Source organism: Terrapene carolina, unplaced genomic scaffold, assembly GCF_002925995.2.
Source record: "Terrapene carolina triunguis isolate 2854851 unplaced genomic scaffold, T_m_triunguis-2.0 Scaffold58, whole genome shotgun sequence".
NCBI classification, from domain to species: Eukaryota; Metazoa; Chordata; order Testudines; family Emydidae; genus Terrapene; species Terrapene triunguis.
This window is the reverse complement of record NW_020664409.1, coordinates 26272845-26297597: the sequence shown is the minus strand read 5'-3', so window position 1 is coordinate 26297597 and position 24753 is coordinate 26272845. Positions and strand designations below refer to the sequence as shown.

Sequence of the window (24753 nt, the reverse complement as noted above, 5' to 3'; positions counted from 1 at the left end):
AACTGGCTACTTTGTACTTCACTTGGTGGAATCAGAAATTGGCTGTGTATGATAAGCAGCTAATGGAGATTCTCTGTCGCTCAAATAGCAGGGCCCCGTGCTTTTGAAGTAGGAGGGATGAGTTCTGTTCTTTGTTATTATCATAAAGCTGTACATGACATGTATGATGCACACAGCAACTCCACAGCAAGCTAGTGTTCACACCCCAGCTTGATGCATACTGTATATTCATGTAGACAAGCTACATTGCTGATTTAAAACAAAATTTCACAGTATTGCCACTTGGTGGCACCAAAAAAGAAAAATAATTCCTGGGACAGATGCATTACAGAATGCAGTATTTGGTTATTAACAGTACAGGTTATATATGAGTATGTACATATAATATATAACATAGCAGCTCTTACAAGATACCCTTCATGCAGTTATACTGGGTATTCAATGGTATTTTAACCTTATAATACTGTGCTTAATATTCTGTTAAAACTTTCTGTTTATATTTTACCTGGTTTACCCAACTCATAAATTGGAAATACTAATTAGGTCTCCTGGTAGCGCATGATTATTTTGCATATAGTAACATTAAAATATACCATGAGTTGAAATGATTATTCTTTAAAGTTACCCTCTGATCTCATTCCTGGGTCTCTTGTTTCCTAGTGCAAAACGGGAGTATTTTGGTCTCTAGGGGCAGTGGTAGTGGGATGGATTGTGAGCCACTCCCCTTGCTAGTTGTCACAGGGAATGCAAATTTCCCCACGCTAGCCTTTTGATGTTCTGTAGATGTAACTTTTAGGGGGAAAGTGTAGCTTAGTTTTCATGCCCATTCACTCCCTGGTCTCTCTTGCTGAGTGTCAACCAGAGTACCAATTGTGATGGTCGTAGTCTAGCACCTAGTAGATGGCCCATACTATAAAACCAGCCAGTATTGACTGCAGCTGTTAGCTGGCAGTGAGTTCTATTAACTGTCAGACAGGACCAGTTCAGTCATCTAAGCTTTAAAACCAGTCCAGGATTCCTCTGTGTTCATATGGGGCTGATCACAGGGTTGGTGCTTAACAATAATAATTTGAACTATTGACCTAGGAGTGAAAGGTTCTATCTTACATATACATAGATGCTGAAAAGTAGTAGCTTCTAGCATGTCTAAACATAAATGTCCAAGTCAAAGGATCTGTATAATGTAAAACTTCATAAACTATGAGATTTTTCACATGCTCAGTCAGTAAGGCTGTTAAAACAAGCCCTCTTAGAATCCCATGATTTGCTGCTTCAGAGAATGTAAAGCTACCTAGGCTTGTGGGCAAGAAATGGAGCATTTTTTAAAAAAAAATTTTTTTGATATAATTTCATCTGAAGTGCAAGAGCAAGGTATTGTAGCTTAAAGATACCCAGGCATTGCTATCTGTCTTCACAGACCCCACTTATATATCATTTTCTTTGTCTAACCTTGGGTTTTCTATGTCTAATCACTGAACAACGCCTCTAGATCCACAGGCAAGGCTCCTAAATGGCTATCTAATCTGCTACTGCCTAAAGCAGTTGAAGTGGCCTGGGTTATAAAACTTCTTAACATGAGTATCTAAGAATTGAAAGTCAACTTAAACGGGGGCTTTTTCACTAGATTGCCAGCAGCTGACCTGTTAAAGGGCTAAATGTGTTTATATGCATGTTTGATTATAATCTAACCTACTTAATACATTTCTTCAGTGTGTATCGTATGAAAACACAGGCATATCTTTGGAAGGCATAGGCACATCCAGCATTTGCATTTGGATAGTCAAACTGGCAGTGCTGAAAACTGGGCTCTTGCTCTCCAAACAGCTAATCTTACAAGTGGGCACATGTTTGGGATGTAATTCCCCTGTAATGAGCTGACAGACCCCTGAGCAATCAGTCTTCAATATGTTCTCTTCCTTTTCTGCAGAGGATAAGTACAGCAAGTGGAGATGGCAGGCATTACTGCTACCCACATTTCACATGTGCAGTGGACACAGAAAACATCCGCAGAGTGTTCAACGATTGTCGAGACATCATTCAGAGAATGCATCTTCGCCAGTATGAACTCTTGTGATTGGGATCACCGTGGAGCCTGTGGTTTTAAATACTTAGCTCCTTACTCTCTTGCTCTCTCTCTATACTATGCCACACAGGGTGGAAGAAAATACTACAGAAATGTCAGTCTTTTCAGGTTGTTTACCTTAATTATTTAGCCTTTGAGCTGGTTTGCAGCAAGTTTGGGTTTCTTTTCCGCCATGCTTTTTGGGACTATTTGTGTGCTTTATTTTGATATGCCACTTCTTTGTCATTCCACTAAGCCCTTTGGCTACCTCTGTTGCTTTAGAGGTGTATTTTGTTTTTTGGGTTTTGTTTTTGCTAATTGAACATAACCTGCTAAATTTTTTCCAGCAGGTTATGTTAGTTCAAACTAGTATGTCAGCTGGATGACACTAAAGTCATACCTATCCTTGTGTGGGTCCCTTTTTTAACATGATATTAAGAGTACTTGATGGTTGAAAAAAGAATAATGCACTTTGTATCAGGTTATTAAATACTGTTGAGGAAGTATACACACAATGTAGCAGCACCACAATATTTATTACTCTGTCACAGTTTTTAGCATTATTGAGTTGCAGGTCAACTGATAAAGTGACCTCCTCTTTTAAGCCGTTACTGGCACAGGAAGTAGAGTAGATAATGAGAGGCATGGTGAAGATAAGCAATTTTTCTGGGGTTTTGGGGCTAAGTGCCTCTACACACCTCAGGCATTTGAATTATAGCTACTTTTTCAGCCTGTTGCATCTAGGCAGAAAATGTACCACCCTCACTTACGTTATTTGTTCTGTCCACAAATGATCCGTTTAGTTTAGATCATTCTTGGACAACAGTCCTCTCCCTATATATATATTTTTTTGTTTTACTGCTGGTTTATTATATTGTACAGACTGTAAAATGTAATATTATTTTGTACAACTTTATTGAAGAAAAATACTTGTAGAAGATCTTTGTGCCTTGATTATGGCTGTACCTGTAAAATGAGCTAAGATGTAAGTATGTTTTTGATTGCGCTGTACAGCTTGATGTCAACCTTACCTGCAGCAGAGACTGGAGGTAAGAACTTTATCTGTAGAGTTTAGGGATTTTTTTCTGGTTTATATAAAAACAATGCTCTTTAGTATAAAAAATATAAATTATGCAAATTAACCACTTACCTTTTCAAGTAAGGTATTACAGTCACCGGATGTTGCAGCAACATGCCTTTCTCTTTTGAAATCTCAGCTTTAAAACATTGGAATTCATTCAAGTGTCCAAATTGCAACCTGGTGTTGTTTTAATGGGAATCAAGGATTTTTTTTCCTTTAACTTTAGAAATATGTTTAGTAATTCTTTGGTCATTCATAGTACGTCACAATTGCACAGGCCGATTGTGAATGTGTAAAGCACCATTATATAGAGCTCGTCAATCTTTGTACCAACAGCAGCTTTCATTGTGCAAGTAAATAGCAAGAAGGGGGGTGGGGGGGAAGAGGAGGTATAAACCCTTGTGTCTGGCCTAAGAGAATTACAAGATGACATTTTTATTTCTCTTTTAATAAAGAGACATTAGAAAATTGTTTTATTTTAAATATTGTAGAATCAAACTGTGTGAATATTTCTCAAACTTGAATAATTTATGCAAATGACATTCTCAAAACAAGTTGTGGTACAGTACAATATATAAAAAGCAAGAATTGCTGTAGCAATAAGGCATGTCCTTTTTAGTAACTATAACACTGCTTTATATTTTATACATAGGTGTTTTATGTCTCTGTGAGTATATACTTTTCCTGTGTCCAAGATAACCTGTACAAATGTCTAAAATTACAGTTGCAATAACAGAAACCTAGAGAAGTGTTAGCCTACATTACTTCATAGATTGTTTAATCACTCCTTGGACTATCTCCATCCTTTGTTTTAAATTTTAGGGACAAATTAAGATCTGAATTTTTGTTTTCAGGAACACAATATGAATCAGATTTTTATAATACAGCCATGATTCATGTTATTTATAAACCCAGTCCTCTTTTACTTAAAATTAAATTAGAGAAATTTAGTAATTTTATTTTAAAATAGGATAATTTTAGAGACAGTACAGTATCTTTGTAAGATTATCCTTCCAAGTGAAATTGCTAGTAGGATGTATAGTCTTGATATTTCTATATTTGCAATTCAGTTATGTATTTCCTAGAAAGTGAAAGGCAGGGGTTAGCTAGTAATAGGTATAATTCCCTAAATCTACCACTGCCGGTTATGCATAGATTCTCACACCTCCCCTTCCAAAATTATTTTAGAAACATGCAAACTTTCTTTTATTACTCATTCCCACTTGAAAGGTAAGGTAGGCAAAACAAACCACCCCTGTAGACTAAAAACCCCTGCCTCTGCAGGAGCACCAAAAGGCAAACGGTTCCTTATGGTTTTTCTTGTAATTGTATTTGTCTATCCTGTCCCCATAAAGCAGCAGGGATTCTGGCTTCTAGATTTTTGCAATCTAGCGACCCAGAGGCAGAGAGCCTCAACTACGCCAGCTCTGAGGATTGCTGTGGCTCCAATGGAGCTCTGCTGCTACAGCTTTCCCCTACAAAGCAATCCCCAAAACTCCATTAAAGTTGACATTACAGCCCAAAGCTGGCTCTGCATTAATATAACCAAGTTTTGTTAACATTCTTTTGGAATCCTACAGGGGCATAATGTGCACCTGGTCCTCCACCATGAAACTATGGGAAAATGTTACTGCAGCAGTATCTGACCTCCTTTGTTGGGGAAAACCTCTCCACATTGACCTATAGGGTGCAATAGGGCCCTGTAGTTTAAGATTATCATAGCACATTTTATTAAAAAGAGCAGCGTGAGAGGTTCCACCCAAATTTTTGGAAGGGCTGAAGTGTTTTGGCAAGTAGACCCTGGAGGGGTGGAAAGATGGTCTGGCAGACAGGGGATTACAATCTACAACTACTAACGCAGCAGGGATTTCTCCCAAACAACAGTTTTTTGTGTGTGACAGCTTAGGAATGCTAAGGAAATCCACTGATGTATCTATCTCCTGCTGACATTAAGAAACAGAAGTATCACATTAGAAGGGCATGTAGCAATAAAACATACAGTGATGGTTCCAGCTTGAAAGACTATGCCTCCTCCCAGGTAGGACATTCTAGTGCAGAGGCTGTAGGATTTACATAATGTACAGTTACAAACTTTTAGTATACATATTTGATACAAAAATTATAGCAAGGAAATGGACTCATTTGATTGTAGAATACTGTATTTTTGTACAGCATGAAAACAGTTCATTTCAGTTAATTATTTATCCTGTAGTAGTCATATCAACTGTGTAGGATTTCTATGGTATGTGTAAATGCGACCTGCCTTCGGATTAACAATCCAATTAGGTCATTTGCTGGCATGAATATAGTCTGATGTTTGACTGTTCTCAGCTTTGGTATTTCAGTGACTGAATGCAGCTGTCTGGCTCTTCATACTGCTTTATGCTTCCTGATTAAGTGCTGAGCAAAATAAAAAGGTGGATTGAGAAGTTGAAGATGAGCTAGTATCAGTACCCCGAGTAGAGCCCCTGCTATACAGTATATAGTAACAACTCTGCTCTCAAGTGGAAGGAAACACTTGTAGAGGGAGAAGTCGGTTGGTGTTATGCTGCCCTGAAAAAGAAAGAAAGACCATCATGTGGTTGGGTATAGGTTTAGTGAGTCTACATCAAAAACAGCTGTGATGTTTAAGTTCTACATTAGGTTGCAGAACCTGGACTAATATAGTACCAATGCCATGCAGTCAGTCCACACCCTATAGCACTGGAGACTAGACATGTTGCAAAGGTAATGTGCATGGTTTGATAGCAACCACTTTAAGGAAAATAGAATAGGCACAAGCACTTGATTGGATAGGTAGCAGCTGGTAAAAGCAGGACTACTTAGCAAAAGAAACATGCCAACAGTTAAATAAAATACATGGATTGAGAAGGGACTTGGTGGTGTTGTCTATGGACTAAAGAGTGTAAACCAAAGAGTAATGAGATTTGAGTTTCTTTTCCCCATGTCACAAGATGCTGAAAAGTAAAAAAAACTGATTGTAGGTTTTGCTATTTAAAACAGAACTTTTCAAAAGCTTGAATTATTGTAGAACTGGTTGTTTTCTCCATCTCTACGTGGTACATAATAAAGAAGATTGGAACTATCTGATGGAGCTTAACCAACATTCTAAGTGAAATTAGAAAACATGTGAATTGAAACTAATGAGGCAGATTATCAGAAGACAAATGAAAACTTGCCCTCTCTGAAGTGGTTAATAGGTGAGTCTGACAGGCAAGAAAGCCATGTAGAAATCTGAGATAGATATGGTCTTATTTTCATAGTAGATAAATCAGCTAAGCAAAACTAGCCTTTTTACTGTTCGGTGCATGGTACTGATGATTTTTTTTTTACAAGTCAATAGTTTACCCTGCACCCTCTTTATAAGAAACTCTGTTACACATGGTTTTTACGAATATACAAACTAGACCTTTAACAGCACTTCCTCGTACCACACAACCTGTGTGGCTCCCCTGATGTGCTTTATAAAGTGGATGCAGTGTATTAAGTAAATGTTGGGTTTTGAGGGAGAGTGGGTGTTCTGCCTTTTTAAACAAAACAAACAGGTAGCAGCAGTTTAATAAATAGCTGATTGCCATGTTGATTTATATTTATGAAAGTTACCTGACAAAAATAAAAATCTTTAAATTTACCATGATGAAACTAGGGTTGTTTCTGTTCCTCCAACTAAATGATGGGACACTGATTTCTGGAATCTTCCCATTATGCAACACTTCACATGCACTGTGGGTATGGCCACTCAGAATCAAACGGGGATGAAACCACCATAACAGCTATATTGGAAACAGTACAAAATTACAAACATGAAAGGTTAATTTGAATTTGTTTAAAGTCATCACACAGTTTAATATCTAGTTTTGCTTCCAACGGGCTCTCCTTCCATATTTTTACTTGGGCTACTATTTTTGCAGAGTATTTTGTGAAATCCTCGTGTCTTCCACTAATACAATAGTCATATTTTAATAGTAAATCACCCTATTTGACCTTTGTCATAAAAACAGGGTGGTATTTTGTAACATTTTACTATAGTAGGTAAATTGCTTATGAATTTGAACAACACTCAGTATCAAGTCTTTAGCACAAATAGAAAACCTGGGTCTTAAATGAAGAGTAGCACTGATTTGGAGGTGATCTGCCCTCAAACTTGAGCATATACATTTCTGCTGTAGGAAAAAATCTCTGTTGCCCATTTAATCTATTGGGAATGTTCTGTTTATCATCAGTAATTCAGTGAAAGTAATGTTTTTAGAGCACTGGACAAGATCACTGACTTTTTCTATTAGTCCTACTAAAAATGGGTAACCCATATACTCTAAAACTTTACATATAGTACAAAATGCTACACTGAGGATAAATGCTCTGCAGCAGACTGTGTCTCCCTGGACTTACCATGTAGAGCCCAGCAGGTCTATCAGCAGTCTCCCCCAGGCCTCACTAAACCAGGAGGAGCTTATCTCAGCTAGCATTTGCTTTTTCCAATATTATATACATAATTAAGGATTTCAGGAAGCGCTGTAAAGTTACTGTGATATTAAATAAAGTTGTTAAATTACCAAACCTTTTGTGAAGCCTCTCTAGAAAGTACATCATACTTTTCTTTAAATGGGATGTTCTTTTCCTCTGGAAGAGCAGAATCTTCTCCAGTACATTCAGCGTCACTTCTTCTGTAAAGAGGGTAATGCTGACAGGGATTCAAAGCAAGAGCCAGTTGTTAGCTAATGCAGCCTTTTATAAAATGTTGATAAATATGGTGAAATCCTGCCCACCTAATCTCCAACACACCTGTAAAAGGATTGGTTCTGAAGCTGGAAGCTGTTCCACACCACTGCACCTTTTGTTGGAATGATTCTGTTCCTGCTAATAAAATCAAGCCAGACAAACATAATCGTGTCTGTGCAGCACTAGTTCTGTATTTATTATGTGCTTGGAGGGCCAGGACAGAAATGCAAACTTGAAGACCATGTAAGATATTTTCCTCAAAAAAAAAAAAAAAAAACACTAGCATTGTATAAGGATTATTGCAAAAGTACTTGTTTACAGTGTCTACCAGAGAAACTAATCATATGAGGCCTTACAGAGTAAAATCAGAGGATAGAAATTAAGAGGTATAGGTAAGGGAGAAAAGCTGTATGATGGGAATGATTTGAAGAGAGCTGGTGCTGTGTAGGACGTCTGTTCCAAATGGCAGGTGATTCAGAGCACATCTCACAGAGAGCAGATTGTGAAGGTATAGAGAAGAGGATGGAACTACGTGAACAGAAGCCTGAAGCAAGTTCATGAAGTGTTTTAAAAATCAAGACTGCCAATTTAGAACTGGACTTTAATGAACAAGGAGCTAGTGAAATTGTTCGAGGATGTCATGGATGCAATTGCACTCTCTCTGTATATATCAGAAGGTGGCAGCAACACTTTACAGAACATGCTGAACCATAGAAAACTGGAATAGCTATAGAGAAGGCAAGAGGATATGAAAGCATGCTTGAAGATTTCAGCAGCGGTGGGAATCAAATTAGTAGTATTCAGAGACCGCGCTGGACAGATAATGGCAACATGCAAGTCTGCAGATCCAGGAGATATGGGATGAAAGTAAAATTCACCATCAAGGATACAAAGGTTTCCATTAAGAAGGGAATGAGGAAATGGGGTGGTTTGATACTCTTTTTACTTAAGAGAAATTTTATTGATGTAGTGGACGGAAGTTAAGGTAAATTCACAAATTAATTTGGTCAAGACGGAGGAGTGTTTAAAAAGAATACATTTGAAAAGCAGCATGAGAGTTCAGGTTAGGAGGAGACATGACAGGCAAAAGGTAGATAGAAAAAGGCCCTGTCCATGTAAGAATAATACTTAGATCTCGAGTGCTTTACAAAGGAGAATAACCATTAACAATTTTACAGATGGGGAAACTGAGATGAAGTGACTTGCAGGTCAGTGGCAAAGTGAGGAACAAAATCCAGGTCTCCAGACTGCCTATCCATTAGACTATGCAGGCTCCCTTACAAGAGCAGAGACCAGAGTAAGTGATATTACATGTGGCAGAGAAAAGGGCTACAGGATTTTGCTGACAGAGATCACAGACCGGACAAGATTATAGGAGGTAAAAGACCCGTGCCCCGGTCTTTCTGAAGTTAGCAGAAAGACCGGGGCAGAGGGAGTCAGCAACATGCACACTGAAATCCACCCTGAATATGGAGGTAAGAATGATCAAGGAGACAAGGCCAGAGCACTATGTGAGGAAGGACAAAACACAAACTAGAGACTGAGATTTTTCAAAGGAGAAGAATCTGACTTCCAGCCGGACTATATCTGCAACTCCAACTCTGCAGTTACAGTGAACGGACTATTGGACTCTTACCTGTTGGGAGCAATTCAGTTTATGAGAAAGCTTCATGAGCTTTGCCTCTGCCCTGCTGCAGACAGTGCACCCATCACCTTCCAGGGCAACACTGTTCACCATGACAAAACTGGGGGAGAACAGAGAGGGAATAGGGGAAAGGACAACTGTTAGGTCTCCAGACACTAGTGGTGAGAGATGAAGCCCTTGTTTAAAAAAAAAAAAAAAAAAAGCAAACAAGTTCATAATTCAGATAAAAAACTCAAAGTGTACGAACTAAATTCAGTAACGACTGTGCCTAGGCCACACACTAGACCAGGGGTTCTCAAACTTTATTGCACTGCGACCCCCTTCCAACAACAAAAATTACTTCACGGCCCCAGGAGAGGGGACCGAAGCCTGAGCCTGCCCAAGCCCCACTGCTCTGGACAGGGGGGCCAAAGCTGAAGCTCAAGGGCTTCAGCCCCCCCAGGGGAGGGCCTGCAACCTGAGCCTCGCCACGCAGGGCTGAAGCCCTAGGGCTTTGGCTTCGGCCCTGGGTGGTGGGGCTCGGGCTTCAGCCCTGGGCCCCAGCAAGTCTAAGCCAGCCCTGGCAACCCTGTTCACTTTGGGGTCCCAACCCACAGTTTGAGAATGGCTACACTAGCCATACTTCTCAAATACTGATACTGCATTCTACCACAGCTTTCCATGATCACCTGTTTTATTGTTAGACACTAATCTAGTCAGTTGGGTTGCATAGCAAAGTTTAGATGCTGTGATGAATCTGATGTCCACACAATTTGTGAGGCATTGTTTAAAATTATATCCTCTTGCAATGCAATAATCCATAACATTGAAATCTGAAGGTGAGAAGTTGCTTTGGCACTTGTATCTCAGAAGCCAGAGAGGCCTTGTGAGCAATGTTAAAGCAAAGCTATACTGCATTTGGCAGCCTCTGCCCAGGGAAGGCCCCACAAATGAACCTGGACCTTGTCTACAGGTTGCCAGCAAAGTGCACCGGTGGGGTGTGATTTGTAAAACATGCCCTGTAGCGTGTGCAAGAAGCAGGGCAATTAGAGCACAACACACATCCTTCTGGCACTGTGTAGGCAAGCCCTTAGTCTGATTCACACCTAAAGAGAAGTGTCTCTCACTTAACCATGGGTCTCTGGCAAAGCAGGGTAGGGAAGCTTTCACTGTACTTAAACCTAACTCTACCTTCGTTGTAGCTTTTAAATAAACTGAATGTTTCTTGCTACTAGGCTCTTACCTGTCACAAGTATAAACAGGCACTTATTTTTATATTAGAAGGACAGCCCGCTAGCTGACAGAGAAAGGACATATTCACAGCTCAGCATGCAGGAGGAGGGAACAGTGGTGTGCTTATATACAAAAGTGAGCTAGATTCCATCATGGAAGGGTTGCTGGCAAAAAGCAGATCTTAAATTGCAGCCAACATTTTTCACTAAATAGCTACTTGTTGTACTAGTGTTCTAGAACACATTTACCGAGCAGTATTAATAAGGCAAACTCATTTCAACGAGCAGATGGTCAATTGAGTACTATACACACAGTCTGGAGTAAGGAGAGGATGTTAGTCCCTGTTTAATGACTATTTTTAAAATGTTAGCTGAAATGTGTGTTTAGGGTCACAGACTTGAGTAATACATGGTTGTATTAAATAGGGGGGTCTATTTTCTCATAAGCCTGCACGAAGCACACTTTTTCTTTCTTTCCAGGGGGATATAGCACTTCCAGCCTGTTTAGAATACTTGCTTAATGTTTAAAAAAAAATTAAGTGATACATTTGTAGCCTTTATTTCCTACATTCTTGTGAATTATTATATTCTGACCATATACATGTCAGAGTGTAGATGAGTACAATGTATTTCCCTTCACTTTATCTGAAAAAAAATTCTGATAAGATGTCTTTCAGTGGACCCACTGCACTTCCTTACACGGTATGTGCACACAGGACACAGGGACATGCTCAGCAAATATAGAAATATTTACTGAGCTATCAACAGTTTCTCTAACCAACTGATAAAATTAAAGGAGGGAACAAGCTTGGCAATAAGATAACAGACGCATTGTGGGCCAAGCTCTGCTGAGGTCACTCATGTGAATAAGGGTGGCAGGACCAGGTGCTGTGTTACCATGTTCCACAAACAAGGCATGAGTTTCAAGCACTGAAGAAGCGAGGACATTCCACTGGTGTTAATACTTAAATGAGGAAAGTGGTTGAGTGAAATGTTCAACATTTAAGATTGGCAGCCAGTGGTCACCGTAAGTGGTTGGAAGCAAAAGAACACAAACCCCACAAATCTGTTCTTGTGCTCGGGAGCACATATGACAGCCATTAAATCCTTTGAATTGTTTTCTTTCTATTTTGCTCAAAATAGCTCCCTTTACAGCAGTGGTCACCAACCAATTGATCGCAATCAATTGGTCAATCCTGGAGCCTCTGCCAGTCGATTGCGATCTCCAACCACTAAAAGTCCGGCAGCACAGCGGGGCTCAGGCTGGCTGCTGACACATCGCTGTGGCCCCCGGGGAGAGGGGCAGGGAGGGCAGCTCCGCACACAGCCCCCACCCCCAGCATCGTCCCTGCAGCTCCCATTGGTCGGGAACTGCACAGAGACCCGCTGTCCCCCTCGCCCCTAGGGGCCGCAGAGATGTGCCAGCAGCCAGCCTGCCTGAGCCCCACTGCGCTGCCAACCAGGAGCCATCTGTGGTAAGCACCTCCTGGCCGAAGCCTGCACCTTGCACCCCCTCCTGCACCACAACCCGGAACCCCCTCCTGCACCCAAACTCGCTCCCAAAGCCCACAGCCCTTACCCCCTCCTGCACCCCAGCCCGAAGCCCCCTCCTGCACCAAACTCCCTCCCAAAGCCCACACCCCTCACCCTCTCCTGCACCCCAACCCCTTGCCCCAGGCTCAGCCAATGCACACCCCACAGTTGAGAATGTTACACTGATTTGTGACAGTCCATGAAGGATTTTGGATTTATAAACCACAAAATGACACTAATAAAAAGTAAAACTCATGAAATGTCCAGTAGATTCTATGAGATTAGGTGCAGTGTAACCATATGAGCCCTGCACTCAAACTCCCTCCCAGAGCTTGCACCCCAACCCCCTGCCCCAGGCTCAGCCCGGAGCCCCCTCCCACAATCCGAACCCCTCCCGCATCCCAACCTCCTGCCCCAGGCCGGTGAAAGTGAGTGAGGGTGGGGCAGCGAAAGCAACGGAGGGAGGGAGAAATGGAGTGAGTGGGGCGGGGCAGATCCTGGGTTGATCTTCAATTCAAAAAGTGATCTTGTGCATAAAAAGATTGGAGACCACAGCTTTACAGTATTTACAAACAAGTTTCTTGGGAGTAAATAATGTTTTATGTTTAACAAATATTCACGAGAACACGCTACAACGGGTTCAAGAAAATAAGTTAAAAAAAAAAAACCAATGAAAAAGCTCAAAATGTTGGCAAACATTATACTCACTTTACCCCCTTCCGGGTTATTAGCTTTCCTGAGGTGAAGTTGAAAACTTTTGCAAACCGTTTTAACTTGTAAGTGGTCATTCTGTGTTTAAAAGACAAAAGTAGTATGATGCTCAGAAACTTGCCATTATAAGTAATTTTATATAGTTGTGTTACAGATTTAAATGGCAATTCCCTAACAGGTACTGCTCCATGATCCAGATTAGACCTTAAAACTGAGATTCTGCATGGGATGGATACAGCCTCTCTCAGTCTATTCTGGCCCCAGAGCAAGCATAACCAAGCCAGGGAGAATTACCCCCAATACAAGCACAAAGTGAAATACAACAGATGCAAATCACCCTCTCTGATGCTGAGAGAGTAGGGAATGGGGCAGAATACCCACAATACCTTGGCTGCATTTTTAGGTCACTACAGCACAGCGTGAGTTATAGCAGCAGCTTGACCATGATGTGACCTTGAAGCCACCTTTACAGGGCACTCCTAACTCTCACTCTGTGCACATGAGCTACATCCAAGGTCTGGCTCTAAACATGCAACCCAGCCCCTCTTAACTGATGCTTGAAGACAAAAGCCCTAGATAATAAAAAAAAACCCTGACTCACATGGAAGCCAAGTTATTCAGTACTGCCAAATCCTGTGAATTAATGGTGAGTCATGGGATTTTGATACCTACAGGAGGTACTCTCACAAAGACCCAAGCAGCCACTCCTTTCACACAATTTTCAGGGCTGGTCACGCAGGCAGAGCTCAAGTGAGAGCCTCTGGAACTGAGAAAAACAGATCTGCCCTTGCCACTGAGCCCTGCCTTCATGTATGGATTGGCGCTATCTCAGTGGTAGCAGAGAGAGGGTCCTGGGACAGCAGGGCACAGAGAAAGATGTAGGTGGAGAGAAGGAGTCAGGAAAAAGCTACTGTTGAGTCTGGGGCCCAACAGCATTACACCCAACCCCACCCCAGTACTTGCTCTGCTGCGGACCCAGCAGCAGCTTTTCTCCAAGTACACACAAACCCAGTGCCAGGTCAGTGCTTGAGATGTAGGTGGAGGGAAGGAGTCAGGAAAAAGCTACACAGCAGCCACTCCTCCCGGGGGAAGGGGAGGGGGCAGAGGAGTCAGAGAACAGGTGCTGCCAGGTCCAGGGCAGACAAATCCAAGGTGAACTTATTGTAAATTATTGGATAATTGATCTATTAATGTAGCTGATCACAGTTATGCAAACAAAGTCTGATTTTAAAATTATTTTTGAAATGCTTTCAATGTGAATTATTTAAAAAAATAAGGATTGTCTTTATAATTACTGCACTGAGATACAGATAGCTCTGCATGGGGTTTTGCAGTAATTAGCTAGGTGGGAGATGCTGTAAAGACATTCGTACATGTAAAGATCTTTCCGCTCACATAAATCCTTAATAGGAGGACTCGATAAATAAGAAGAGTACTTTGTGTTTCTTGGATGTTCATTTTCCAGTTCCATTGTATAGCCCTCATCCAGCAGGAGAGAAAGTAAGACAGTAATAGGAAATGGATGGCAGCTGCCCTACCTTAGGGGCTGAGGGAGAGGAAGTGGGAGCTCCATCTGAGCAGCCAGAAAGAAGCGTGTATTAAAGGTTGACCCTTCAACCTGAAAGTCTCTCACACACACATCGGCAGAGGAGTAGAGAGGCGTTAAAGTCAAAAGTCAGACTAAAAAACAACATTTGACTTTGGGGCCAATCTGATGTTATTTGATCTCTTGAGGCTGGCAATACTGAGTCACTATTTACATCCTGACATTTCATACCTGACAGTGCACTGAATTTTTCTGAAATACTTACTCGTAGTGAAAGCCAATGTCATGGTTGCCAACAACAACCATTAGCTCAGTGCGAACTGGATGTCGGAACATTTTCTGAAACCGCCTGACATCATCTGCCCAAGCCTGCAGGAAAATTGTAAAAACTGCTGATGTTGAAGACAACTATGAAAGGACTTAGCAGTAGGCTGTCACCTTGAGATTTTCATGTTTTATGTGTTTGGCTTGGGGAGAGGAGAAAGAAGCTATTGGAAAAATCAAGTCCAGGGAGAATCACCAAATTTCAGTTTGTAGTCAACCCACTGGAAACTACCACTACCAAGACGAGAGCAGCATCCACTGTATATCTTCTAAGACTGGAATATGGACAATATTAAAACAGCTATTAGTGTCATTAATATTGCAACAACAATGAACTGGCTTTAGAATACAGGACACAAATAGAACTTTCTGACCAGCTATCAGGAAGGTCAGAGCCCCAAACACTAATACCCAGTAATGCACAGGCCTGACTGATTCCCTTGTTTATATTTGCAAAATTCATTTGCCAACAGCTTTATTACACTAGGCAATGCACTTCTTTGGGTTTCAGAAGGCCAATAATGCCTTTTAAAGTAAAAGGCTGGGTTAGTCATTTGCCATTTTAAAGTTTGGACTGTTGGCCACTCATGCTAATAGCCTGTCAGTGTTTACACCTAGCATCATAGTGGTGGCCACAAACGTTTATAAATGTTACCTCTTTTCCATACTACTCCCCAGATTATCGTTAGGAAGCACCACTCCTAAAAGAAGGAGAAATCTACCTAATCCCCTTTTCACAGCCTCAATACTTCATAAGCATGAGGAGGATCACATTTAACTCGTATCTCCCCAGCCATGCACATTCACCTCCTCTTAACCTTGCACTGTAGGGCGCTGGAGACCAACTCAATGCAAAAGACTATGCCTACTGCCTGATCTTATTTGTGCCCACATATACCCTCCACTCACACTGCCTTGCAGTGACTATGTCACACTACACTAGAAATTATAGTCACGGCCTACAAATCTGCAGTACATCAATTGTGGAAGAGGAAAATCAAATAAAGCCTGGCTTGCTCTGCATGCCACTTATTTCCAGGAAACCCCATTTCTTTTAAAGCAGTTCAGCATTTTCTGACACTAAAAATCAGTAGATGTGGACCTTTTACCTGGGAGGAGCTCCACTTTCCTTCATCAAAGACGTCTCCTAGGATGAAAACAATATCTGGCTCCAGTAATGACAAGGCAGTTTGGAAGGCTCTCTCCATTTGCCATTCCCTAAGAAACAGGAAGCATCAAATCAATAGACTCTCTTAACTGCCTGATCCTTTACTCTGATTAAACAAGGTTGTGCCTGACAGGACAGTGAAGCAGACTCTCAAAGACTGAAAGAGCTACTCTGAAACCCAGCTAGATTTTAAAAAAAGTCAGGTTTAACACCAGCTCCTGGGCTACCTCCCTGCTCTCCCCCACATCAAAAACCATGATCAGCACCAGCTCATGGGACACCAGACAAAGTGCTGATACTAACCTTTTATCGCAAGTTAATGGGTTATTTTCAAAGTATGTAAAAACTGATCAGTGGAAGTATGTTGAATAATCGCACACACTTGACCGAATGCATCTGTTCCTGCAGCAAAAGGTTTTGATTGCTCAGAACAAACCCCCACGCTGGATATTGAATCATCATTACAAATCTAACCAATGACACAGATTAGACCTCCAGATAAACCAATTTAAAATGAGTAAACTACTATACTGCTATTTGCTAGACTTGGGTAACAAATTTCCATTTTGTTAAAACTTTATAATGAATTGTGTCAAAATGGTAGTTGATAGAGCTGACACTAGTGTGCATAGGTAAGCCAGCAACTTTGCTATACAAGATCAAGCCACTGTTTTGAGTCCCCTACGGATGTCTTCCTTTAGTAAATTTCATCCTGCAGTGATCTGAGCAAGGTTTCTGCTGGGACACAGAATAAGCCAGATTCTGCTCTGGATTATAAACGTAACACCAGTGAATTTGGCAGAAATATTCTAGACTTACACTACTATATCATGTGATCCCTGTCCTATACCGATATGTAATAACTACCTGTATTTAGTAGTTCATATTAGTTAGTAATAGCTTTTTCTCTAGGTTGAGCGCATAACTGAAAGTGTTATAGGATGTCTTAATATCACATGAAATTTTCCAATGCTGAAGTAAAAAAATAAGGAAGTCTTTATCAATTCATCTAATTAGATGAACAGACTTTAAGTCAGAAGGAACCATTATGATCATCTAGTCTGACCTCCTGCACAACGCAGGCCACAGAATCTCACCCACCCACTCCCGCAACAAACCCCTAACCTATGTCTGAGCCACTGAAGTCCTCAAACCATGGTTTAAAGACTTCAAGGTGCAGAGAATCCTCCAGCAAGTGACACGTACCCCACGCTGCAGAGGAAAGCGAAAAAACCCCAGGGCCTCTGCCAATCTGCCCTGGAAGAAAATTCCTTCCCGACCCCCAAAATGGCGATCAGCTAAACCCTGAGCATGTGGATAAGACTCACCAGCCAGACACCCAGGAAAGAATTCTCTGTAGTAACTCAGATCCCACCCCATCTAACATCCCATCACAGGCCATTGGGCATATCTACCACTAATAGTCAAAGATCAACTAATTGCCAAAATTAGGCTATCCCATCATACCATCCCCTCCATAAACTTATCAAGCTTAGTCTTGAAGCCAGATATGTCTTTTGACCCCACTACTCCCCTTGGAAGGCTGTTCCAGAACTTCACTTCTCTGATGGTTAGAAACCTTCGTTTAATTTCAAGTCTAAACTTCCTGATGGCCAGTTTATATCCATTTGTTCTTGTGTCCACATTGGTACTGAGCTTAAATAATTCATCTCCCTCCCTGGTATTTATCCCTCTAATGTATTTATAAAAAGCAATCATATCTCCCCTCAGCCTTCTTTTGGTTAGGCTAAACAAGCCACGCTCTTTGAGTCTCCTTTCATAAGACAGGTTTTCCAGTCCTCGGATCATCCTAGTAGCCCTTCTCTGTACCTGTTCCAGTTTGAATTCATCCTTCTTAAACATGGGAGACCAGAACTGCACACAGTATTCCAGATGAGGTCTCACCAGTGCCTTGTATAACGGTACTAACACCTCCTTATCTCTACTGAAAATACCTTACCTAATTCATCCCAAGACCGCATTAGCTTTTTTAATGGCCATATCACATTGGCGGCTCATAGTCATCCTGTGATCAACCAATACTCTGAGGTCTTTCTTCTCCTCTGTTACTTCCAACTGATGAGTCCCCAGCTTATAACAAAAACTCTTGTTATTAATCCCTAAATGCATGACCTTGCACTTTTCACTATTAAATTTCATCCTATTACTATTACTCCAGTTTACAAGGTCATCCAGATCTTCCTGTATGATATCCCGGTCCTTCTCTGTATTGGCAATACCTCCCAGCTTTGTGTCATCCGCAAGCTTTATTAGCACACTCCCACTTTGTGTGCAAGGTCAGTAATAAAAAGATTAAATAAGATTGGTCCCAAAACCAATCCCTGAGGAACTCCACTAGTAACCTCCTTCCAGCCTGACAGTTCACCTTTCAGTATGACCCGTTGTAGTCTCCCCTTTAACCAGTTCCTTATCCACCTTTCAATTTTCATATTGGTCCCGATCTTTTCCAATTTAACTAATAATTTCCCATGTGGAACCATATCAAATGCCTTAATGAAATCGAGGTAAATTAGATCCACTGCGTTTCCTTTGTCTAAAAAATCTGTTACCTTCTCAAAGAAGGAGATCAGGTTGGTTTGGCATGAGCTACCTTTTATAAAACCATGTTGTATTTTGTCCCAATTACCATTGACCTCAATGTCCTTAACTACTTTCTCCTTCAAATTTTTTCCTCAGACCTTGCATACTACAGATGTCAAACTAACAGGCCTGTAGTTACCCGGATCACTTTTTTTTCCTTTCTTAAAAATAAGAACTACGTTAGCAATTCTCTATGGTACAACCCCTGAGTTTACAGATTCATTAAAAATTCTTGCTAATGGGCTTGCAATTTCATGTGCCAGTTCCTTTAATATTCTTGGATGAAGATTATCTGGGCCCCCTGATTTAGTACCATTAAGCTGTTCGAGTTCGGCTTCTACCTCGGATATGGTAATATTTACCTCCATAGCCTCATTCCCATTTGTCATCCTGCCATTATCCCTAAGCTCCTCATTAGCCTCATTAAAGACTGAGTCAAATTATTTGTTTAGACATTGGGCCATGCCTAGATTATCCTTAACCTCCACTCCATCCTCAGTGTTTAGCGGTCCCACTTCTTTCTTTGTTTTCTTCTTATTTATATGGCTACAGAACCTTTTACTATTGGTTTTAATTCCCTTTGCAAGGTTCAACTCTACATGGCTTTTGGCCTCTCTCACTTTATCCCTACATGTTCTGACCTCAATAAGGTAGCTTTCCTTGCTGATCCCTCCCATCTTCCATTCCTTGTAGGCTTTCTGCTTTTTCTTAATCACCTCTCTGAGATGCTTGTTCATCCAGCTTGGTCTACAACTCCTATGAATTTTTTCCCCTTTTTTGGGATGCAGGCTTCTGATAGTTTCTGCAATGGACAATTGGACAATGCAAGCTCACATAGGAAGGGACACTACATCTAAAAGCATTCACCGTTTCTCTCTCTCTCAGGAGGGTGGAGCAAGGGGGACTCCCACCTCACTCACCCAAGTCTATTATCAGGGCTTGAGCTCACTCTCCTCAATTCTTCCTTTAAATACATTTATGGTTATTAAAAGATAAAAGAATGTTCAGTAGAGATTGGGTTTGATGCCACTCAGTCACATAGCTCCTGCCATGGAAAAATGGATACTTTCCTTCAAAAGTTCTGCTTCTCTATGGATTACCAGAGGGAAGCAATGTGGTTTAGTGGATTAGGCATGGGGTTGGGAGAGCTTGATTTTAGTCATGGCCCTCAGTGTGACACTGGACGAGTTACTATCAATTCCCACACCCTGTAAACGGGGATACTATTACTGACTAGCAGGGGTGTTGTGGAGATTAACTACTTCATTTTTGTAAAGCACTGTATAATTTATAAGTATTATTATAAACTGAAAAAAAGGATTCTCTGAGCCAGACAATGCACTCAGAAGCTTATGGCAGCACAATACAACAGCAATACTAGCTACTTGGGTCTGTCAGACACTGCACTGATGAGACACAGTCTAATTCCCTAACCCTCCATTATTTTCTTCCCCCGAAATTCAGATAAGCAAGTCAGAAGCCGGAGTGGCTACTTGCCCCAAATGCCACTACATTTGCTACTGCTTATACATGGATGCTGAAAAAAGCTTTAAAAAATTGGTTACAGCATGTTCCCTAAATTCAGTTCTTACCTTCTTAATTTGTCTAGCCAATGCCCTTTGATTTCACCAAGCAGGTGGGTATCAGATAAAAACATGGCCTTCAAGACAGAAGCCGAAGACTGTTTGCTGCTCCTGTGAGCTTCTATTTTAACTTCTGGCCAATGACACTGAAATATCACCACATAATAAACTAAGAATTCACAAAAGATTAACGCCAAGACAACCAGACACAAAAGCTTCAGCAGAAAACAGCCTCTCTTCTTCAAGCGAAGGATCTTCATAATGCCCAAGTCGGATCTCATCATTGCCATGTCAGCCTACAGAAGTTGTTCCCCAGGGGCAAAGCACCTTCCTTCATACAACAGGAAATGGTGGGGTCCAATCAGAGGTTCATATGGTCTCCACATTCGTACAGAATCCCTGCAGAAGCAATATAAAATAAAGATATTTACAAGCCCAGTGTTCCAGTCATTAATAATCAAGTACAGCTCATTTACAAGATGAAAAGTCACATCCCAATTCCTATTAAATTACTACCATTATTTTGAAAGCCTTGGAGCCCTGTAACTAAAAACAAGAATCACAAAGGCAAAGTTGTTTTCCCAGACAAAGGAATCAGATTATTGCCTAGGAAATCTGAAAATCCATCCTGGTCTTTATTACAAGCTCAGGCTACTCAAACCACACCTCTCCTTCCCCCAATCCTCTAATTGTAAACTGGCTCTGAAGAAGAATAGGTGTGTGGCTAAGACAATAGAGGACTGAGAGCCACAGCTTCTGGCTCTACCACAGGAAAAATTAACCTCAGGAAAAATTTGACTTAAAGTCTCTTTACCTCAGTAACATACTTCTTCTCTCCCCACAGAGCTGCTCCAAAGCTAAATTCATTATAAAATTATTGAGATCTTAAGATGCAAGATTTTAAACAAATAGGGAGGAACTCATTGAGAATTTGAAAGTAGAAGGCAGCTTGCGTGAAAGTGATCATGAAATCATAGAGTTTGAAATTCTAAGGAAGGGTAGAATGGAGTACAGCAAAATAGAGACAATGGATTTCAGGAAGGTGGATTTTGGTAAGCTCAGAGAGCTGATAGGTAAGGTCCCATGAAAATCAAGACCGAGGGGAAAAACGTCTGAGGAGAACTGGCAGTTTTTCAGAGGGACACTATTAAGGGCTCAAAAGCAAGCTATTCCGCTGGTTAGGAAAGACAGAAAATGTGGCAAAAGACCGCCTTGGCTTAACCACGAGATCTTGCAGGATCTAAAAAATAAAAAGGAGTCATATAAAAAATGGAAACTAGGACAGATTACAAAGGATGAATATAGGCAAACAACACAGAAATGCAGGGGCAAGATTAGAAAGGCAAAGGCATAAAATGAGCTCAAATTAGCTACGGGAATAAAGGGAAACAAGACGACTTTTTATCAATACATTAAAAGCAAGAGGAAGACCAAAGACAGGGTAGGCCCATTGCTCAGTGAAGAGGGAGAAACAGTAACAGGAAACTTGGAAATGGCAGAGATGCTTAATGACTTCTTTGTTTCAGTCTTCACCGAGAAGTCTGAAGGAATGCCTAACCTAGTGAATGCTAATGGGAAGGGGGTAGGTTTAGCAGATAAAATAAAAAAAGAACAAGTTAAAAATCACTTAGAAAAGTTAGATGCCTGCAAGTCACCAGCGCCTGATGAAATGCATCCTAGAATACTCAAGGAGCTAATAGAGGAGGTATCTGAGCCTCTAGCTATTATCTTTGGAAAATCATGGGAGACGGGAGAGATTCCAGAAGACTGGCAAAGGGCAAATATAGTGCCCATCTATAAAAAGGGAATTAAACAACCCAGGAAACTACAGACCAGTTAGTTTAACTTCTGTGCCAGGGAAGATAATGGAGCAAGTAATTAAGGAAATCATCTGCAAACACTTGGAAGGTGGTAAGGTGATAGGGAATAGCCAGCATGGATTTGTAAAGAACAAATCGTGTCAAACCAATCTGATAGCTTTCTTTGATAGGATAACGAGCCTTGTGGATAAGGGAGAAGCTGTGGATGTGGTATACCTAGACTTTAGTAAGGCATTTGATACGGTCTTGCATGATATTCTTATCGATAAACTAGGCAAATACAATTTAGATGGGGCTACTATAAGGTGGGTGCATAACTGGCTGGATAACCGTACTCAGAGAGTTGTTATTAATGGTTCCCAATCCTGCTGGAAAGTCGTAACAAGTGGGGTTCCGCAGGGGTCTGTTTTGGGACCGGCTCTGTTCAATATCTTCATTAACGACTTAGATATTGACATATTAAGTTTGCGGATGATACCAAACTGGGAGGGATTGCAACTGCTTTGGAGGACAGGGTCATAATTCAAAATGATCTGGACAAATTGGAGAAATGGTCTGAGGTAAACAGGATGAAGTTTAACAAAGACAAATGCAAAGTGCTCCACTTAGGAAGGAACAATCAGTTTCACCCATACAGAATGGGAAGAGACTGTCTAGGAAGGAGTACAGCAGAAAGGGATCTAGGGGTTATAGTTGACCACAAGCTAAATATGAGTCAACAGTGTGATGCTGTTGCAAAAAAAGCAAACATGATTCTGGGATGTATTAACAGGTGTGTTGTGAGCAAGACACGAGAAGTCATTCTTCCGCTCTACTCTGGGCTGGTTAGGCCTCAACTTGAGTATTGTGTCCAGTTCTGGGCACCGCATTTCAAGAAAGATGTGGAGAAATTGGAGAGGGTCCAGAGAAGAGCAACAAGAATGATTAAAGGTCTTGAGAACATGACCTATGAAGGAAGGTTGAAAGAATTGGGTTTGTTTAGTTTGGAAAAGAGAAGACTGAGAGGGGACATGATAGCAGTTTTCAGGTATCTAAAAGGGTATCATAAGGAGGAGGGAGAAAACTTGTTCACCTTAGCCTCTAAGGATAGAACAAGAAGCAATGGGCTTAAACTGCAGCAAGGGAGGTTTAGGTTGGACATTAGGAAAAAGTTCCTAACTGTCAGGGTGGTTAAACACTGGAATAAACTGCCTAGGGAGGTTGTGGAATCTCCATCTCTGGAGATATTTAAGAGTAGGTTAGATAAATGTCTATCAGGGATGGTCTAGACAGTATTTGGTCCTGCCATGCGGGCAGGGGACTGGACTCGATGACCTCTCGAGGTCCCTTCCAGTCCTAGAATCTATAAGATTCTATAGAAATAAAAATTAGTAAAATAAAGTGAACCAGTTATTTGCTTGCTACTCTCCAGTACTGAGTTTGGCATAGCACTCTTCTACACAAATCTCTAACTGCACCAGCCCACAGTTGTATGTTATATTTCTAATATGGTTTTATTATTTCTAGTGTGAATGGGACAACAGAGTTATAAAACCACATTGTGGAACTGGGTTACAGCCTAGATCATGACATTTTTCCCTAACACCATCCTGTAGCTAAGCTGCCACATGGGTACAGCAAACCAAAGAAAGGGCTAGAACACACACCCTACTATCGGAGTCAGACAACTGTGCACTTCCAGTTACTGGGGCCCAAAGAGAGCGCTTATGTTGCTCGGAGTCACTCAATGCTGAAACTAGTTTGTGGGCTAGAAGAAGAGAATGGTCCCAGTGGACTGAAGCAAGTTAGCATACCTGTAAGCAAGAGCAGAATTTGGTCCATTTTATTTAACCTTTGCTAGAATAGGCCTGAAAACCAAAATCAGGGAAAGGAAATTTGTCCAGCAAGTGTCCTTTAATTTCAACATGCAAATGGGTACTTTGTTTTGAAGAGGCTATTCTGTCACTTCACTTTCATACTGGTCACAGGCTCCCAGAGGGAAGTCTATAGCAGGGGCCAAAACCCAGCTGGCCCTGCTGAGGACACATGGTTAGTGAATTGGGATGCTGTGACCAGGGGACCCTGTCTAGCAGTGAGCTGGATTGTGGGATTCCACCCTAAGAGAAGTATAGGCCTTGGCCTGTCATTTGGAAGCGTTGTCTACAAAGAGATGGAGTGAGGGGTCAAAGGTACAGCTCACCCTTGAAGCATAACATATTCTATTACTACTACTAATAAAATAACAATGATGTATAGGAGGCACTGAGATGGGAAGGGAGAGCAGCCCAATATATTCGCATTCAAATCATCCCAGGACACACTATGGCAAATGTGACTGCTTTCTGGCACAGTCACCAGAATTTAATAGGATTCCAAATTCAATATGATTTACTGACTTCAATTAATTTCACTGTGTGAAATCCTAACAGATTAGTAGATTTCCTCAAGAGTGTGGTAAATTCATTTAGAGGTATGCAGTAAGGAGGAACAGATCTCTGGGGGCGACAGTGTTTTTAAAGGGGAATTCAGGAGATTTCAAAGTTTCAGTGACACAAGAAGTCTTTCCTTCTAGAGATTACTTTTTCAAACTGTCTTAACCCTAATCCAAAACAAAGGATTCTCCATCCTGAGAGAGAGAGATCTGGCAGCATCCAGGACTAACAACAGTAAAGGAAAATCCAAAAAGGCCTGAGAGTGGACCTTTTCCTGGATACCTGGGGGGAAGCTCTTTTCTTCTGCTTAGGAGAAGAAATGCCAGTACTTTCAAAAT

General features: G+C 41.2%; 2 protein-coding genes across 7 annotated transcripts in view; one reads left to right on the top strand and one right to left on the bottom strand.

Moving 5' to 3' along the window:
* The window catches only part of GNAL (G protein subunit alpha L), a 327850-nt gene extending 323400 nt beyond the window's left edge, over positions 1–4450 (top strand). For all 3 annotated transcript variants that reach the window (XM_024212570.2, XM_024212571.2, XM_024212572.2), the window contains one exon: positions 1928–4450. In XM_024212570.2, coding sequence (XP_024068338.1) covers positions 1928–2074 — 147 coding nt within the window. In that variant the 3' untranslated portion in view covers positions 2075–4450. The remainder of the gene's footprint in view (positions 1–1927) is intronic.
* Positions 4451–4453: 3 nt separating this feature from the next.
* Positions 4454–24753, bottom strand: part of MPPE1 (metallophosphoesterase 1) — a 24129-nt gene continuing 3829 nt past the window's right edge. Inside the window, exons 2-11 of one of the 4 annotated variants that reach the window (XM_024212576.3) lie at positions 23651–23797; positions 20194–20583; positions 15942–16050; positions 14774–14877; positions 12960–13040; positions 9499–9607; positions 7926–8000; positions 7702–7824; positions 6776–6916; positions 4454–5696 (exon numbers count right to left, since the gene is read on the bottom strand). In XM_024212576.3, coding sequence (XP_024068344.1) covers positions 5514–5696; positions 6776–6916; positions 7702–7824; positions 7926–8000; positions 9499–9607; positions 12960–13040; positions 14774–14877; positions 15942–16050; positions 20194–20474 — 1206 coding nt within the window. In that variant the 5' untranslated portion in view covers positions 20475–20583; positions 23651–23797 and the 3' untranslated portion in view covers positions 4454–5513. The remainder of the gene's footprint in view (positions 5697–6775; positions 6917–7701; positions 7825–7925; positions 8001–9498; positions 9608–12959; positions 13041–14773; positions 14878–15941; positions 16051–20193; positions 20584–23650; positions 23798–24753) is intronic. The other 3 variants (XM_024212575.2, XM_026660980.2, XM_024212581.2) reach the window with 3 other exon arrangements.